Below are 18,057 nucleotides of genomic sequence, written 5' to 3'. Positions count from 1 at the left end.
AACCCAGCAGAATCCACCACCTTCCCTAGCCATTATAGCTCTGTGATAGAAGGAACAGAGATGTTAGTTGTAAACCAGTCAGCAAAGACATTGTAGAATCTCTGGAGAGCCGGGCGGTGGTGGCGCACGCCTTTAATCCCAGCACTTGGGAGGCAGAGGCAGGCGGATTTCTGAGTTCGAGGCCAGCCTGGTCTACAAAGTGAGTTCCAGGACAGCCAGGGCTATACAGAGAAACCCTGTCTCGAAAAACCAAAAAAAAAAAAAAAAAAAAAAAAAAAAAAAGAATCTCTGGAGATAGCAAACCCTGTAGGAATCTATAGGGCCACCATACTTTCTTATTATGCTTCCCTGTCTTTCCTTATCCACTTACTAAAATATTTCAGGTTCATCTGGTTGTTGTCAGCCTAGCCCCCGTACTGTTAATATACTTTAGAATATTCTGTGTCCAAAGCTTCCAACATCTTATTAGAATGGAAAAGTATTACAAAGAAAAAATTGATCATTTTTTAACCTTAAAATAGAAATTTGGATCAAAACTGTGTCTCCTCTGGTGTTTAAAAGAATAGTTTTCTTTCCTTTCTCTCTCTCTTTCTTTCTTTCTTTCTTTCTTTCTTTCTTTCTTTCTTTCTTTCTTTCTTTCTTTCTTCCTTCCTTCCTTCCTTCCTTTCTCTCTCTCTCTCTCTCTCTCTCTTTCCCTCCCTTCCTCCCTCCCTTCCTCCCTCCCTCCCTCCCTCCCTCCCTCCCTCCCTCTCTCCTGTCCTTCTTTCTTCCTTTCTCATTTCCTCTTTCTCCTTCTTTCTCTCCTTCTCTCTCTCTCTCTCTCTCTCTTTCTCTCTCTCTTTCCTTCCTTCCTTCTTTCCTTCCTTCCTTCCTTCCTTCCTTCCTTCCTTCCTTCCTTCCTTCCTTCTCTCTCTTTCTCTCTCTCACTTTTTCTCTCTCTTCCTTTTTATAAAGGCATTTTCCCCCTATTTCCTCTCTCCTTCCCCTCAGGATACCATGACGGTAAGTTTTTGAGTCATTCCCTGCTTCTAGAACACTTAATGAAATTTCTCAAGCTGAGCTTTGAGCTATCCTGGAAAGTCTCTACATATCTCAAACTAATTTCTGTAACATACTACGTACCTACCCCAGTTTTGACATGTATTTTCATGATGGCCAAAGGATTATCTCTAGCTCATGAGGAGCTGCCTCAGTTGGAACATCCAATACTACCTATTAAGAGATATTCAGACATATGCTAGAAGTGTGTCTGTCGGACCATGGCTAGTATGCAGAAGGAGTTGGCAAGGAGTGCCCATTGCATGGCTGATAGCAGAGCCACAGTGCTCAGGCTTTGAGACTGCCATGCACAGCTCAGTCCTTTAGAAGAGATGCTGTTCCAGGGAAGCTCATGTAAAATGGTAGTTACTTGTCAGTTTCTCTTTGGAAGCAACTCACACTTATTAACCATACCTCAGATAAGTCTCAGACCACAGGGAATTTTTTTAAAGACTCAGTTAATTTGGCCCACCACACTGCCAAATGTTAATGAGAAGGTGGTAGAGGAATATACCGTAAGTCTTAGACTAGGTCAGGTGGAAAATGGTGATATTCAGGGGCATCTTCATGGTTTTTATCATAGGTAGAAAAATCCCGAGTCTTAGTATTTAAATGTAGGTTTCCTTGGCTTTAGATCATTTGGAAGCTCACCTCAGCACTCCTTCCAACCTACAATCCCATCCTGTGTGTCTGAGCAGACTCCTTGAGTTATGTTTCTGTCTAGCATAAGACCCTTGCTTTTGTGTCTATAATTGATGATGCCTGCTTCTTACTTCTGCCTAATGCCATTCTTGTGTCTTCCCTTAAGCCACTCTGCTGATGAAACAAGCCTGGCCACAGAACTCATCTTCCTGTGGCACTGAAGGCACCTTCCACCTCCCAGTGGACACCGGGACCGAGAACCGAACTTACCAAGCATCCTCTGCGGCTTTCAGTAAATACAGCCTGTCTCCTCCTATCCTGGTTCCCCTTGGTCGGGGCTGATTTGTTTGTAGCAAGAAAGGAAAGGGAAAATTTTAAAGTGACATTTTTAATGTAAACACTGTTTTAAGAGGTTCTCCTTCCTACTCAGGCAAGAGCATTGGACTTTGACATTCAAGAAAGATGATCATCACTGATCATGCCTTTAACTTTAGGATCCTACCCCACAGCAGTGAGAGAGGAGCATTCCTGGGCCAAGAACTTGGATTTGTGAGAGACTGTTAATGAATTTTAGGGGAAAGGACCAGGGCCCATTTGAAGGCCTTGTGTATCTCTGAACAGAGGCAGCTCTTCCCATCCATTAGATTTCTTGACTTTATAAAGCACTATTGGCATCTGGGCCAGATATGTTCTTTCCTGTGTGTGGTAGGATGTTTAATAGTATCTATAGCCTCTCTCCATTAGATGCCAGAAACAAAGCTCTGTTGTCACACCCAAAAATGCTTCTAGATATTCCTCTGGAAAAGAAAAGTGTCTTTTATATCACAAACATTGCCCTAGTTCATGTAAGCTACACTGTGAGAACATGATATGACATGGACAGAAGCCAGCACCCAGATTGGTCATGTTCATCCTGAGGCTCAGTGGGGTAACTGATGTCACCTTTGCAGCCAATCAGAAACACAAATGATTCCAGTGAGGAACCTCATTCAGAAAGTACTGAGTGGAAGAACTTGTGCCTGTGGCAACTGTCGGCCATGGGAATGGTTTGGATATGAGGAACACTAATGTCAAATTTATGCCAACAGACCCTGGACAAGCCCTTAGCAGGATATTGTAGGAAAGTAACCTACTAGGTAGGCTAAGAAAATTCATTGACTTTGTTTTCTTTTCCTTTAAATATCCAATGTGATTGCTTCTCAGCTTTTTGGTTGAGATCAAGTGTAAAATATCTAGTGTTGGAGCTAGAGAGATGGCTCAGCAGCTAAAAGCACTTGGCTGCTCTTTTCAGAGGAATCATGTTTAATTCCCAGCTCAACAACCAGCAGTAACTCCAGTTTTCAGGTGACCTCTTTGTGTACTAGGCATGAATGTGGGGCACATATATGTACACAGGCAAATTCATACACATAAACTAAAAACAAATCTTTAAAAATAAATAAATTAAGGGCCCCTAATGGAGGAGCTAGAGAAAGTATCCAAGGAGCTGAAGGGGTCTGTAACCCTATAGGTGGAACAACAATATGAACTAACCAGTACCCCCAGAGCTCGTGTCTCTAGCTGCATATGTAGCAGAAGATGGCCTAGTCGGCCATCATTGGGAAGAGAGGCCCATTGGTCTTGCAAACCTCCTTATGTGCCCCAGTAAAGGGGAACGCCAGGGCCAAGAAGTGGGAGTGGGTGGATAGGGGAGCAGGGCAGGGGGAGGGTATAGGGGACTTTCAGGATAGTATTTGAAATGTAATTGAAGAAAATATCTAATAAAAAATTGAAAAAAAAGAAATAATTAATTAATTAATTAATTAATTAAATATCCAATGTCAAGCCTGGCCAGGTGACACATGCCTGAAATCCTGCCACTCAGGAGGCAGAGGAAGGTTGGTCTCTCTGTAAGATAATAGCTAGCCTGGTCTACATAATCATTTCCAGGCCAGCCAAGGCTACATGGTGACCTTGTCTTTAAAGAAACAACAAATGTCATTTTCTCTCTGTTGTCATTGCCCTTATCTGTCAGCATTTACTAACTCAGCATGGCGTACCTTTGTAGATTCTGCTTTCAGAGTCAGCCCCTCATTCAATCAAAATTTCATGCCTTTTTGAAAGCAGAATTTCAAAAAGGTAGTATGTCCAATGCTGTATAATTAATATGGCAGCACAGCTGTAAAAAGATAACTTTCAAGCTAGGATTCTCATTCCTGATTCTTCATGAGGCTGGTTTTACTCTTTCAAAAGACAAATGAGGTGAGCATGGTAGCTCAGCACCTATAATCCCAGCACACATGAGGCTTAAGCAAAAGAATCACAAGTTCAAGGCCAGGCTAGGACACCTAGCTAGTTTTAAGTCACCCTGAGCTACACAGTGAGACTTGATCTCAAACAGAGTAATGAGAGGAAGGGCAGCAGCAGGGGCCGGGGTTCCAGTTGCTTCAAGTAGGACTGAATGAGCATGTGTAAAATTATATAATCTAAATTGATTTGTACATATGTCACAGATGCAGATGAATAAAGGCACAGCTACTATAGTGCAGCACAAAGAGACCTGGGGTGGAAGAGACAGGACTCTAGACTTGACTCCATATAACTCTGGATAATTCATAGCTATGCTTTGTTTATTAGTCTCTTGAACTATACAGTGGTGGCCTTGGGCTAGGTCACCTTTAAAGTCCTTGCTAGCTACTGGATTGAGTCTCAGTTATTGAGACTCAGTTCTTGAGACTCAGTTATTACCTAGATTCTAGTTATTACCTAGACTCAGAAGTTATTACCTAGATCCTTCCCACAAGCCCCTCCCTTCTAGCTGCCCTCATCAGTAAGACAGTCTTAAAGGCGTTGCTCACGTAGCGTTAGAAAGAATGGCCTCAGTCCTCCCTGAGGTTGCCCTTCCTGCAGCAGGCAGTCTGAGTGCCTTACCTTCTGTGCTAAAATCTCCTAAAACTCCAGCAGAAATGTCCAGTAGTCACACGTTGCTCTCCCTTCCTAGACAGGACATCAAGTTTCTAGATAGGACCAAAATGTATCATTTTCAAGCAAGTAATACATAAATGGATATAATTTTTTTAATGGATTTGAGATTGACTGACTGACTCATGCAAGCTCACGGAGGCTCCTCTTAGCATTCAGATTTTGTTGCTTTTACATTCAGGGCACTTTGACAAATTCATAGCAATTTAACCAATACTTGCTAAAACCTGTTCATAATTAGGTTTCCCTCTTACTTTTTCAGTGCTTTATTGTTTAACTACCAACAAGGAGACATTGAGGTCAAGGCAGGATTCACATATACAGCATTGTTTTGTCCAGACTTTGTCCAGATGTATAAATCTGATGATCAATAAGCCAATTAGTGTAAAAGGTATCCTTGACATGACGATCGATGTCCTTGAATGTAGGTGGGGCTCTACAACTGAAAAAGATTTATGACATCGAAGCAGAGTTAAGAGAGGGCTACAAAGGCTTTATCTTGCTAATGCCCACCATGTCTTTATATTCTCCTGTTTATTAGAGCCTAAAACTATAGCTAGGAACCTGAGACAAATCACAGGCAGGCACCATAAACAAAACCTCTTTATAAGGCAGAGCTGGCACTTCTAGTGGCAGAACTCCTTTGTCTCATGACACTGCCTTTAGTGAAATGGAGATACAAAGGCCAATATACCAGATGCCCAAGATTGTATTGTAGAGACAGTTAACTCAGAAACAGCTCTACCCAGGATAACATCAGCTCTGAACTCTGGAGCCAGCTCTATGACTGTAGATATGCTGTGCGATTTTGAAAAAACTTACTGGATTTCTAAGTTACAGGTTCTTCCTCTGAACGGGAGCAGATTGAATGTAAGCCTCAAGTGTCTTTTAAGGGTAGAGCATCCCAAAATTCCTACTCTGTGACCTTCAGATTTAGCATTCATTTCAAAGTAGCTAGGCCTCCAGGCAATGAGTTAGTTCTAAATTTACTTGAGTAAAAATCCATGAGATGATTTTGCAGTAAGCCCAACAACAACTTCTCTTACTTAGATACACAAAGTAATAAACCCTCATTTTATGATATCTAAGCTGGGATAATAGCCCTAGATTTTCAGTGTTCCCCGGGATGTGGACAGGATATAGATGATGTCCTCATAGAAGTCTTACTGAAATCCTCAAGACTTAAAATTTCAGCATCAGAAATACCCTCTGAAATGATTTAGTCCAAATGAAGATACTCTTGAGGCAAGACTGACTGGAAAGGGTCTCAGGGGAAAGGCCTGAGCTTGCATGGTTTCTGCAGCCTTTTGTTCTTTTAACTTTTAAATTAAGGTTCAGTAAACTTGTCTATAAAGAACCAAATAATAGATACTTTAAGTTCAAGGGTCATATGGTCTCTGTAACTACCATTTGGTAAGAACAGTTGGTCCACCCTGGTGGTTGGCGTAAGCCTATAAACAATCCTAGCTCCTGGGAGTGAGAGGTTGGAGTAAGAAGGCTGAAAGTTTGAGTCATAAAGTGAGTTCAAGCCCAGCCTGACCAATCTAAAAGATTCTATGTCAAAGTAAGATTAAAAACATAAGCTCTGAAGCCGGGCGTGGTGGCGCACGCCTTTAATCCCAGCACTCGGGAGGCAGAGGCAGGCGGATTTCTGAGTTCGAGGCCAACCTGGTCTACAAAGTGAGTTCCAGGACAGCCAGGGCTACACAGAGAAACCCTGTCTCGAAAAAACAAACAAACAAACAAAACATAAGCTCTTACTTAAGATGACTAAAGACAGCAGTGTGACAGCTCTGTAAATGGCTCCGGGCCTGACTTCTGAGCCTCACTTCTGTCCATCCTTCTGAGATATGGACATAGCATCAGTTCTAGGTCAATGTGTGTCTTTCTAATTCCTAACTTCAGGTGTTTGGGCCAGGGGTGGTGACCCTTCTCCAAGCCACAGGAAAGAAGAGAAAGGCTAGCTCTACAAAGCAAAGTTTTCAACATCCTAGAAGATAAGGATCTTTTCTTTGAGTGGAGGGGTGTGTGTGTGTGTGTGTGTGTGTGTGTGTGTGTGTGTGTGTGTGAGTTTGTTTTAAGCTTCAGTCTTGGTGAAGAAGAAGGGACTATTGTTGATATAGCCCATAATGGGGGGGGGCGGGGCGGGGGGGAGAGAGAGAGAGAGAGAGAGAGAGAGAGAGAGAGAGAGAGAGAGAGAGATTAGGATATACATGTAAAACCTGCTTGGGCATCATAATGAGTCCCTGAGTAAAAAACAAAGGGTTAGGAGAGAATGAGGGAGCAAGATAGAGAAAGATAAAACCACAGATGTCCTGAGATGCTGGGTAAGGGGCCAGAATGAGAACAGAGCAATAAGAATGAGGGAGTAGAGGGCGTCTCTACATGTATACATACCTGCCTTTCCACACAGGCAACTCAAAACCCCAAGCAGGTTGTCAGCTGAAAGGGCCCCAGAGAGACAGCTTCTAGCTTCTTTTTTTGAATGAAAACTCTGGAACCCAGAGAACTAACACATACCCAAATCATACTTGCAGCCCATGGGCACCAGGACTGAGGGAGCTGCCTGGGGTCAGGCTCTGAGGGTAGAACCTTGATCTCTTGTCTGTCCTATCTGTGTTTCCAGCTGGATTCAAACCGTTCTTGTTTGAGGAACTGTTACTGGGCCCTGCTGTCTTCAAGCAATGCTGTTCTACCAACTAACTAGACGTCTCTTTTATTGCCTTGGTACAGGATATACTGCAGGGACACCATACAAGGTCCCACCGACCCAGAGTAATACTGCTCCACCCCCCTACTCCCCATCACCCAATCCCTATCAGACGGCCATGTATCCAATCAGAAGTGCCTATCCCCAGCAGAATCTGTATGCCCAGGTAGGTACACCTGGAGGACCTCTTCTCCGGGAGCCTCCAGCCAGGATGGGGTGGCATGGGATGAGGAAGAAAAAACGGAGTTAATGGCCTGGCCAGCTATCACTGTAGTGTCACTGAAGCAATATTCCTGCAGGGCTGCCTGGGCTGCCTTACTTCCTAAAGGTGAAATGTCAAGTCCTTTAGGTTAACAGAGCCCCAAATGTCAGAGGGCCATTAGAAATCACCCAGCATAACTCTCTTGTTGGACAAGTGGGGAAGCTGAGATTGCAGTGGAGAAAGACTTGTCTAAGGTCACACAGTGAGTTATTGGCTGGGTAAGGCTATGCTATCACGTGTCTTGATCTGCCTACTTTTAATCTCACACCTTCCTTTCCTTCATAAAATATATGAACAAAGTAGGAAATATATATATATATATATATATATATATATATATATATATATATATATATTCTTTGTGTGTGCTATAAGCCCTCTGTGACCTGAGGTGAGTCATTTTTTAGTGTGTCTTATTGGCCCCATTTAGATTTCTTCTGCTGGGGAATGTGTGTAACTGAGTAACTGATAGGAGGCAAGAACTGTATAAGGCTGCAGCATGGCCATGACACATTTTTCTGAAGTGACAATTCTACCTGAGGTATAAGTAGTAAGGAAAGTACCTTTTGAATTTAAAAACTAGCTATGCTGGGGCTGGCCATGTGGCTCAGCAGGTAAGAGCACTAACTGCTCTTCCGAAGGTCCTGTGTTCAGACCCTGGAAACCACGTGGTGGCTCACAACCACCCGTAATGAGATCTGATGCCCTCTTCTGGTGTGTCTGAAGACAGCTACAGTGTACTTATATATAATAGTATATATAATAATAAATCTTTGGGCTGGAGCAAGCAAGGACTGAGTGAGCAGAGTAGACCAGAGCAAGCAGAGGTCCTAAATTCAATTCCCAACAACCACATGAAGGCTCACAACCATCTGTACAGCTACAGTGTACTCATATACATAAAATAAATAAATCTAAAAAATACCAAAACAAAAACCATCTAGCTATGCTGCTAGGCAGTGGTGGCACACACCTTTATTCCCAGCACTCCAGGGGCAGAGGCAGACTAGTCTCTAAGTTTGAGGCCAGCCTGGTCTACAAAGCAAGTTCCAAGACAGCCACAGGACACTACACAGAGAAGCCATGTCTGGAGGGGGAGGAAGTAGCTGTGTTGGTGCTGGGGAAATTGTACAGTGGTTAAGAGTACTTGCTGTTCTTGTAGAGAACCCAGCACCGACTTGGCAGCTTACAACCATCTGTTACTCCAGTTTCAGTAGATTCAGTGTCCTCTTCTGGCCTCTGTGCAAGTGGTACACAGACATATATGCAGGCAGAACACACATTCACACACACATATATTTAAACAACGAATATAAAGCATTTTTTAAAAGTAGCTATGTTGTAGGATATACTACAAAACTGGGGCATGACAATGTGTGCTTCTAATGCCAGTATTGGGAAGGAGTTCAAGGTCACCCTCAGCTACGTAGTGAGTTCAGGGCCAGTCTGCCTGGAAGATGAGTGAGTGAGTAAGTAAGTAATGGACAAAACAGGACCAACTTTTCTCAAGTATGGCATAGTAGCTTGACCCCTGCTCTCTAACCTCTAAGGTTACATACAGTGAGGCTCTTATTACTTATTATTAAGATCAGAGAATTTCAGGATTAATCTCAGATGCTGCTGTCTGCTCCCAGGGCTCAGCAGGCCCGTGAACTGTCTAGCCCAGGAGGCAGCCCTGTGACCTGGGAAGTGGGACATCACTTCAGACCACCGTCTCCATCCTCACTTTTGCTCTAAGAGGAACTAGGAAGAGACATTTTGGAAAATGCCACCAATAAAGACAGAATGAACATAAATGACAACATTTGCACCAGTGTATGAATGCTATTAATAATTCTTCCACCTGTATGGCAGTGCTCTGGTGTCTCCTTGCTGAGAAACTGACTGCATTCCTTACTGATACATTAGGGGCAAGGTAACATTTTGGAATCATATTTTTAAATAATTTAAATGTTAGCGCTGGGGCTAAAGGAGAAAATCTCTTACTCAGCAGTTTATCTTACACAGCAACTCTAGGAGTGCAGCAAGATGGGGTGAAGAGAGCCTTACTTTTCCAACCAAGCTGAGCCGTAGCACTGAACTGACCTCGGTGCAGAATGAGACGTAGCAGAGCCCCAGCCTAGACCTGTGTCCCTAGGCCAGAGCTTCCCTTACCTGGTTGCCTAAAGCCTGGAAAAAGAAGCTCCCCACCCATCTCCTCTCATGCCTCCTACCCTTCCCAAGAAGCCATGTAACCTCAGCCTCTCTTCCCAGGGAGCCTACTACACGCAGCCTGTGTATGCTGCCCAGCCCCATGTCATCCACCACACCACGGTTGTCCAGCCCAACAGCATTCCCTCTGCCATCTACCCAGCTCCTGTTGCTGCCCCCAGGACCAATGGTGTGGCCATGGGCATGGTGGCAGGCACCACCATGGCAATGTCAGCAGGTAAGGCAACATCCACCTAAGCGTCCTTTACTCTCTTTCAGGAATTCCTCACATGGAGAGCAGTCATGGAACTGGCTGCAGCCCAGCCGGAGAAATCCTGTGCCAGGCCAGGAGGCTTTCCAGGAAGGCCAGGAGGGATGGGCTAAAACTTAGAAATGTAGAGTCTAAATTATTCAGAGGGATAAGAAAGATTGCACACAAGATGGGCATATTGAGCAAGGCTTAGAGTATAGGTGAATGAAGGCAAGCAGAGATGAAGGGAAGGGAAGTGCAAGCAGAAGACTCAGTGTGGTCCAGTCTCAGGAAAGAAAGGGTTAAGGCATGTGGGAAATAGGGGGTGAGTGGAGAGGGCTATAGGAAGGGATTGTAGAAAGGCTTGAAGCCTTCAGGAGAGGGAACTAACAGCTTTCCCTAGGGAGAGATGGGGTTGGGATTGAACCTCTGGCTGTAGGCTGGATCAGGAGAAAGGGAGGAATGTGGGCCTCCAGTAGCAGCAGAGGTCCAGCAAGGAGTACACAAGCTCTCTGTTATTAGCAGGGAGGAGCATAAGGGCCTTCTCCATAATTAGATGTAGGAGCTGAAAGCACTAGGAGTCCCTGATGACCCTTTCTGGTGATAAGTCCTTCCTCTAAGGAACCTTGGGGATGAAGGTGGAAAGTGTAGCCTTAGAAGCGTGGGCAGAAACATGGGCATTCCCATGAAGGGCATGAAGACTAGAGGCTGTGACTACCTTACAGAAACCCAAGTTTTGAAGAACCAACTGAGTTGCCATCTGAAGTGAGGAAGAGGGTACTGTGGTTGCTCAGTACAAAAGCAATCTGTTAGGTCCTTGCTCAGTGCCAGCCTATTGTTAGGGTCCTTAAGGCAGAACAGAGCCCTGCCCTTAAAACCTAGGTGAGTTTAGAAAGACGATAGAACCAGGAAAGCTAATAGTTACTACTCAGTGTGTATGCAAAGAAAAGGGAGGAGTCCTTAGAATAAAGACTCTGTTTTCCCTCACCCTAAGTGCTCACAGGCAGTCCAGGGTGACAGGGACAAGAACAGGAAGATCAGCCATGCAAAAGACTGCTTTCCCCCTCTCCATCCCTGTACCCAGATTACAGCCTCCTCAGGTTCCCTCTTCTCTCTTCACGCTCAGGTACCTTGCTGACCACACCCCAGCACACTGCAATTGGGGCACACCCTGTCTCCATGCCCACATACAGGGCCCAAGGAACCCCTGCGTACAGCTACGTGCCCCCGCACTGGTAAAGCCTGCAGCCCATCCAAGTGAGTAGGGTCAGGGGTAGGGGTGAAGGGGTGGGCGTGGGGAGACACGTGTAGGAACTGCCTCAGAAGACCTGGCGTGGGTTTGGTGTCACAGAAGCAGGCAACCATCATTACTTGTTACCTGCTCCAGGGTCTTTAGTGTCACTCTTAATAGCTACCTCTCTACAAATGTCACAGTTTTCATGTTAGTTCTCATCTTCGGCTCTGTGTTTTTAGGTAAACAGTTTAAAATCACTTGGCCAATTAAAATTGAGGTGGGGCTTTAACACTTGTCCTCTGCTGTTGAATTCTGGGTTCTTTATGAAGTCTTGTAAAGGTTCACCTCTTCAAATGGAGTCTTACCTAAATCACAAGCCAGCTCTGCTGATAGCCTAGTGCAGACCCTGGTGCCCGGATCCCTCTCTATCCTCAACAGCTCAACATACTTTCCAAGGACCGAGAGCCTGCTGCTCCCCTGGGAAGGCATGGAGGGCTCCATTTAGGGCTCCCAAGCTGTGGGTAGAGAGTCCAGTGATCTCGAGTCACCTGTAGGGTGTCACTCTCTTTAATGGTGTCCCTTTCTTCCGCAGATCTGGAGTCACATTGTATGCAACTACTCGAGTCTTACCGGTGCTGAGCAGTCTCCTAGCAGCACCACCTCTATTGCAAGAAGAGACAACGGAAGTGCAAGGGTCACTTTATGCATCTTTAATGGTTTTGATTTTTATTTTTGGTTTTTGTAAAAGCTGCTTTTTCTAATCTCCTAGGAGCCTCCCCTCGTGCCTCCCTCTTAGCCACACCCTTCTGCTCTAGCCCTTCTTCCTACCTAGCCAGGCCCAGTCCTCTCTGCTTCTCCCCTTCCCTAAGCATCCTGTCCCTGGGACCCCGGTCTAGTAGCAAGCAGAGAGTGAGGTTTATTGCGATGGTTCATCTAAAGGCTAGATTCGTTTGGAGAGCAGAACAAATGTGGCCCTCCGTGTGGAGTAGGGACTTGGAGCTGTCGAGAAGGCCACATCTCTGTCAGATTGTCATTTTCTGAAGCAGGATTAGTTCAAAAACAAAGATCTAAGAACCATCACAACAGACCAAGAACAAACCCACCTGGTTATGTAGGAATGTTAGCAGCTTCATGTCCCAGGCTCAGAACCTGGGAAAGCAGAGAGTTTGGGGAAGGGTGGAGGGAGGGAAGACACTGGGGAGGGAGGTAGTGTGAAGAAGGGCAGGAGGGTGCTTAGCTCTGGTTTGAAAGGTCTCCAGCCACACTGCTGGGCCTGGACCTTCTGATTTGCACAGTGATGTTAACTGACCTGGCACTTCCTTCAGAGATGCTTTGACCTCAGACCTGCCAAACAGCTGCATGTGCTGGGATACCAGCATCCAGAGGCTTCGCAGGCCAGGTGTATGCATAATCCCACACCCAGCCTGAGCCTTGAGGACCTCTCCTGAGGCGCTTCCTCCTGATGAGAGTAGGAACTGGTGGCATTTCTCTCCCTTGCCCTTCTGCCCTTCCCCATACCGGGCGCACACGTCTGTCTGTGGGGCTGGCAGGCAGGCCAAGCTCTTGGTTACCTTGTGCCATGTCACGGCCAAAGTGAAGGAACCACATTCCAGGTGGGAGCTGGCGGTTCTGAAGGTCAGGATAGTGAAGGAAAACAATAGCAATAATCATTTCATACTCATGGAACTGAAGGAACCTTAGCATCCATCATCTCACCAGTCCCCTATCTGACAGATGAGGAAACTGAGGCCCAGAGAAGCAGAAAGGACTTCTCTGAACCTCACTGTAAATTAGCATTAAATGCAGCCGTCCTACTACTGGCATTTTACCTACAAAAATTCTGCTAGGGATGGATTGGCTTGACTTTGTAAGAATTAAGTCAGCAGTGCCCACATCTGGTGAGCTCTGTAATGACCTCTGGGCTTGTTTCTGCTATTTTCCCTCACGGACTCCAAAGGTGAGGACTAAGACTTAGGCAGAGGCCACATAGAGCAGGTGGCAGAAATAGAAATTACACTTGGAAAACCTATGAAGACATCTGGAATGTTCATCCTGAACCTGACTCCACTCCAGGAAAAGGAGTAGGTGGGCTGGCTGGAAGGAGAGGCTGTGTGCACTTAGGACAGAAGCTCTTTATCCCAAGAAGAGAGGAAGAGTGGGAGCCACCCAGAGAGGTGCACATGAATGAGGCCAAGCAGATACAGTCACATCTGGGACAAGAGGGACCCCAACCAGCCACCCTCCTGTGCACAGCTAGCAAAGCCGACATCTTCCCTGGGTGGAACAGGAATTCCTTACTGTGTAAAATTGGATCACTGGTAATATTTCAGACTTGAATTATTTTCATTTTAAATTCATTTTAAACTTGGACATCACCTTCCTATTTCCCAAGTCCCCCTAAAGGAAAAAAAAGGAAACCACTGAGCTGGAATGACCTCAGAAACAGTCTGACTGTCCCCAGGGGGTCAGAGTTCTTCAGCATCTGTGGCAGAGAGCCAGAAGTTAAGGCTCCTACCTTCCTGGTCTTCCAGGAACTTCAGGACCAGGAAAACTCAGCTGTTCTGGGGTGCTGACAAGGTTTCATTTTAAAACAAAGTTTTCCAGTGTTAATCTGATCTTATAACACCTCTCCCTGTCCTCTGTGGTTTTGTAGAGGTGGATGAAGGTTGCTAGAGATCATGTCTAACATGTTAAAAAATGCCAAACTGATAATGGTGGTGGTAACTGGAGGTTACATTTGTCAGGTGCTTCATAAGTTTCAGAGCACTTCATGACCTTTAATATACTGACCCCGAGAACAAGCAACAGGGTCGGTTATTCCACTCACTTGACAAGTGATGCGATAGATTCTAAGGAGAAATGAAATGGCCCAAAGTGAGCTCACTGCTGGGATCCTGGCAGGCTACCTAGACTCCACGGTCTCCAGGTGACCTGGTGGCAGAGGAAAACACAGACCCAGGAGTGGCCTTTTCATGTTTGTTCTTTCTATACCAGTAAATAAAAGCTGTTTGCACCCCTCACTGTTCATGTGGGTTAGCCCTGACAGATGAAGGCATGGAGCCTGCTATTTAATTCATAGAGGTTCCAAGGCTCAGAAAAGTACAGGGACTTTCTGGTAAGGAATCCCCTGCTGGCTCTGTTCTCTCCAGGCCTGATCCAAACATAGGCTCATGTTCTGAAGCATCTATGCTCTGCACCTCATCTGGGATTCAAGATCAGAAAGGTCCCAAGGTGAAAACCAAGCATTGGCATGCTGTAGTCTAGAAGAACCAGACCCTTTAACTCTGTTTAGTAAGAGCACAAAAGCTGGCCTCACCCTTTCGTTTGACAGAGATCCACAAGTCTAGCCAAGCTTAGGGAGTCATAGCAAAGGGACTGAGCCCTAGGGCACAGGGTGGTGTGTGCCTCAGGTTATGTGAGCACAGCTTCTGGCACGGTGGCACGTAGTTGGCAGGAATACTCTAGGTATCATCTAAACAGTCTGGATGGCGCAGTGGTCAAGACAGATGAGGCCAGAGCTGGGAGGGTCCCCTCACCATAGGTTGAGGGGCGTGCACATGACCATGAGCTGCCACACTGGCATTACCATACACAGACACCTTGTCTACACCTTTTCCCCTCCCCAGTGCAGCGCTGAGGGAGAGGTGCCTCTGTTCACCAGTCTCCCTTATCACCAATTGTTCATCTTTATTCACCCTGGGCCAGGAAGTCTGGAAACTGGACTACTCACAGTGAGTGAAAGCCTGAGAGTCTCTTGTCATGCTTAAAACAAAACAAAAAACAAACAAAAGCCCTATTTTTCTTCCTATAAGATAAACCACGTTTTCCTTCTTGTTATCCCAGCAATGCCCTAAAGTGCACCCCGTTCCCTGAATATTCATCAGGGACACACATCAATCTGTCCAGACCTCTTTTTGTAAAATACTTTGACTTTGATTGCCAAAACCTCTAAAGATGGAGGCAGGGTATGCATCGTGATGCTATGAAGGGGTCACAGGCTTGCCAAAGGACACATAGCTCATGAGTGAGAGAGCCAAGATTTAAACTCTTCTGATCCTCTACTGTTGCTGCCTCCTACTGGATCTCGAGTGTAAGCTTGCTTGAAGAAAGAAGGGGTTACTTGCTACCCCACACAGAAGCGTTTATGAAGACTTGGGGAGCTCCGGTCCATCAGCCGAGCAGATTTTTTAGAATTTCTACTTTGGACCAAGACCTATAATGGGCCCTGGAGACCCAGAGATAGATAGATCCAGCTGGTAGTACAGATAGGAATTTGCCACAAAAAACCTAACTCAGAACACTGAAGGTGACAACTGCCTAGTACTGAAGACAATTGAGGACAGTATCATCCATCTTTCAACAAAGAGTCTTGCTTCTGGAAAGCCTACACAATCTGGCCATCTGGCTCCTGTCCAGATCCAACAAAGTACTTTAACGGGGCATGGTCTAAGCCTGGACTACTGAAAGCATGTCTGGACTGGAGTACAAGGTTTATTTGAGAACCAGAGACTAACTTGTGTCCCATGTATCCCAGTGCTTTCTGGCCACCAGGACAGTTCTAAGTTTGAGACCTAGCAGTGTTTCTTTGGAAGACTTGATGCTCTGTTCTAAATAGCTTTCAGAAATGAGTCATGGAGAACATACAAGTAGCACAGATCCTTGGTCACCGAGTTCTGGCATCTGTATTGTGCAGACATGACACATCAGATAAGGCATTGGCTGAACCAGACTTAGTTCCCTGCGTATCAGATATCTTGCCCCTGCTATGGGCTCTGGTCTTCACGGCGTTCTGGCAGAATCAGTCATCATCCCATGTGTGACTCATGTTCAGTGAGCTCTGCCTTTCCATCTTGAGTTAACTATATCACTGCTGAGTGTGTGGCCCCAAGTATCTTGTCAAGCTAGGGAGACTAGAGAAGGGCAGCCTGGGTTGGAGTGGACAAAGGAGAGCAAATCAGAGGAAGCATCTTGGCTAGGTTTACTGGTCAGACAACACCTGAGCCTCTAGACAGACTTCTGTTGGCATGCTAGGCTGGCAGCAAGGTTTGTCCTTTTCCTACCCCTGTTCGCTCTCCTAGGGGGAAAAAAAGAAAAAAAGTTTTGTGAAATTTGGCATTAATAAGGTTCCAGGACTCAGCTTTCAAAATTCCCAGTAGGCCAGCTTCAATATTCCATGGCCAAACTCGCCTGACCTAGACTTGGGTCCCACTCCCTCAGTTTCTCCTGTGGGTATTTCCTAATTTATATACTGTTAATGCCAGCCAGAAGGCCAGCTAAGAATATAGGAGTTGAAACTGGTGGCCACAGAGTTAAAGAGGGACACAGAAGACAAAACAGCACTTGCTTTAGTTACCCTGGCTGCTGCTCTCAGTAGCCCTTAGGTAGCCCTGCGGTGGCAGTGTGTCCCTTTATCCATTCCAGCCTGAGGGATAATTTTCTTTCCCAAGAGAACAGATTTAAACAGCTTTACAGATAGCAGCAGCCCACAGGAATCTGCTTTGGGCTTGACCCTAGCATCCTCTGTCCTAGACCCCAGCTCAGCCATCCTCCTCATGCATGAAAAGTCAGACTAAATGAAGAATAGGACTGGCCCAGAGACCTCAGGTCAGCCAGATCAACTGGATCTGTCTTGTGAACCAAGCTCCTTACAAGGTGATGCAAGGCTAGGCCTCCTGCACCTTGGAGTTGTCTTTTATCTTTGAAGGCCCAGGGCCTGTCCCCTTCCTGTCTTCAAGGCATCTGTACCCCTCTTTCATATCACATGACAGAGAAGCTTGTTCTCATGGCATGGACCATCCCTGTGAAGAGAGCGTTGTGTATGATTTTTGTATTTTTTAATTCATTTTAACCTACAGGTTGGAATCTAATTTTTAAATTTTATTGGAACTCACATTTTAAAACAAATAAAAAACATTTAAAAATAATAATAATTATAATAATAAACCTTTGACCAGTGTCTTCCAAGTAGTTTGATCAAATAATTTATAGGTGTTTTCAAAATACAGCCTGGAGTGTAAAGATTGGAAAGCCCTGTGGCCACGCTTGTGTGTATGAAGTGTACATCTGGCTTTGTTGTTTTGGATTCCTTTGGGTTTTGCTTTGTTTTGAAGATCAGATAGTGATCACTCTGAATGGTTGAAGCCAAGAGTTTGTAACTATGATATTTACTGTAAGCTGTAGAACATTCAACAACTATTAAAAGAAAGTTTCCAAAAAAAAAAAAAAAAACCAACAAAAAACAAAACGTGGTTCTTGGGTGAGGGAGGCACAGACCTCCTCCAGCCAGTGAGTCCTTGCGCTGCTCCTCCCCCAGGGAATTCTAAGCTGCTTTTTAACCTGTTGTGAGTATACACCTGGAACCCCAGTACTTTGGAGGCTGGAGTAACTCAAAGGCTGAGGATATACCCAATGATTAGAGCACAAAGGGCCAGGGTTTGAGTCCCAGAACCCATAGTGGTTCACAACAGTCCATAACTCAGGGGATGCCGTGCTGCCTTCTGGTCTTTGGAAACACCATTCATACACATTTATACATGAGTGCACGTATGATCTCAGAAAAGAAATCAAGCATTGCAGTGTTCCATGTCCTCTCTGGCCTGGGATGGGGTGCAGTGGATGGGAGCTGTGGAGTGGCAGGTTCAGCACCTGGGTCATAATACGATGGAGAACCAGGGAAGCTGTTAAAGGCCTGGCCTCTATTGAGGCTGAGGTATAGCTCAGTGGTATATGTGTGCGGCAGGGACCCCCCCCAGCACCAAAAGAAAGAAAAA

General features: G+C 45.4%; 1 protein-coding gene across 2 annotated transcripts in view; it reads left to right on the top strand.

The window, feature by feature from the left end:
• The window catches only part of Fam168a (family with sequence similarity 168 member A), a 132,486-nt gene extending 114,987 nt beyond the window's left edge, over window positions 1–17,499 (top strand). For both annotated transcript variants that reach the window (XM_021166787.3, XM_021166786.2), the window contains 5 exons: window positions 1,847–1,972; window positions 7,375–7,517; window positions 9,867–10,041; window positions 11,180–11,310; window positions 11,880–17,499. In XM_021166787.3, the coding sequence (XP_021022446.1) occupies window positions 1,847–1,972; window positions 7,375–7,517; window positions 9,867–10,041; window positions 11,180–11,292 (557 nt within the window). In that variant the 3' untranslated portion in view covers window positions 11,293–11,310; window positions 11,880–17,499. The remainder of the gene's footprint in view (window positions 1–1,846; window positions 1,973–7,374; window positions 7,518–9,866; window positions 10,042–11,179; window positions 11,311–11,879) is intronic.
• The last annotated feature ends 558 nt before the right edge of the window (window positions 17,500–18,057 follow it).

Source organism: Mus caroli, unplaced genomic scaffold (genome assembly GCF_978045245.1).
Source record: "Mus caroli unplaced genomic scaffold, Mus_caroli_1 scaffold_8, whole genome shotgun sequence".
In the NCBI taxonomy this organism is placed as follows: Eukaryota; Metazoa; Chordata; class Mammalia; order Rodentia; family Muridae; genus Mus; species Mus caroli.
The sequence above is the reverse complement of the archived record's forward strand: the minus strand, read 5'-3'. Positions and strand labels throughout refer to the sequence as shown.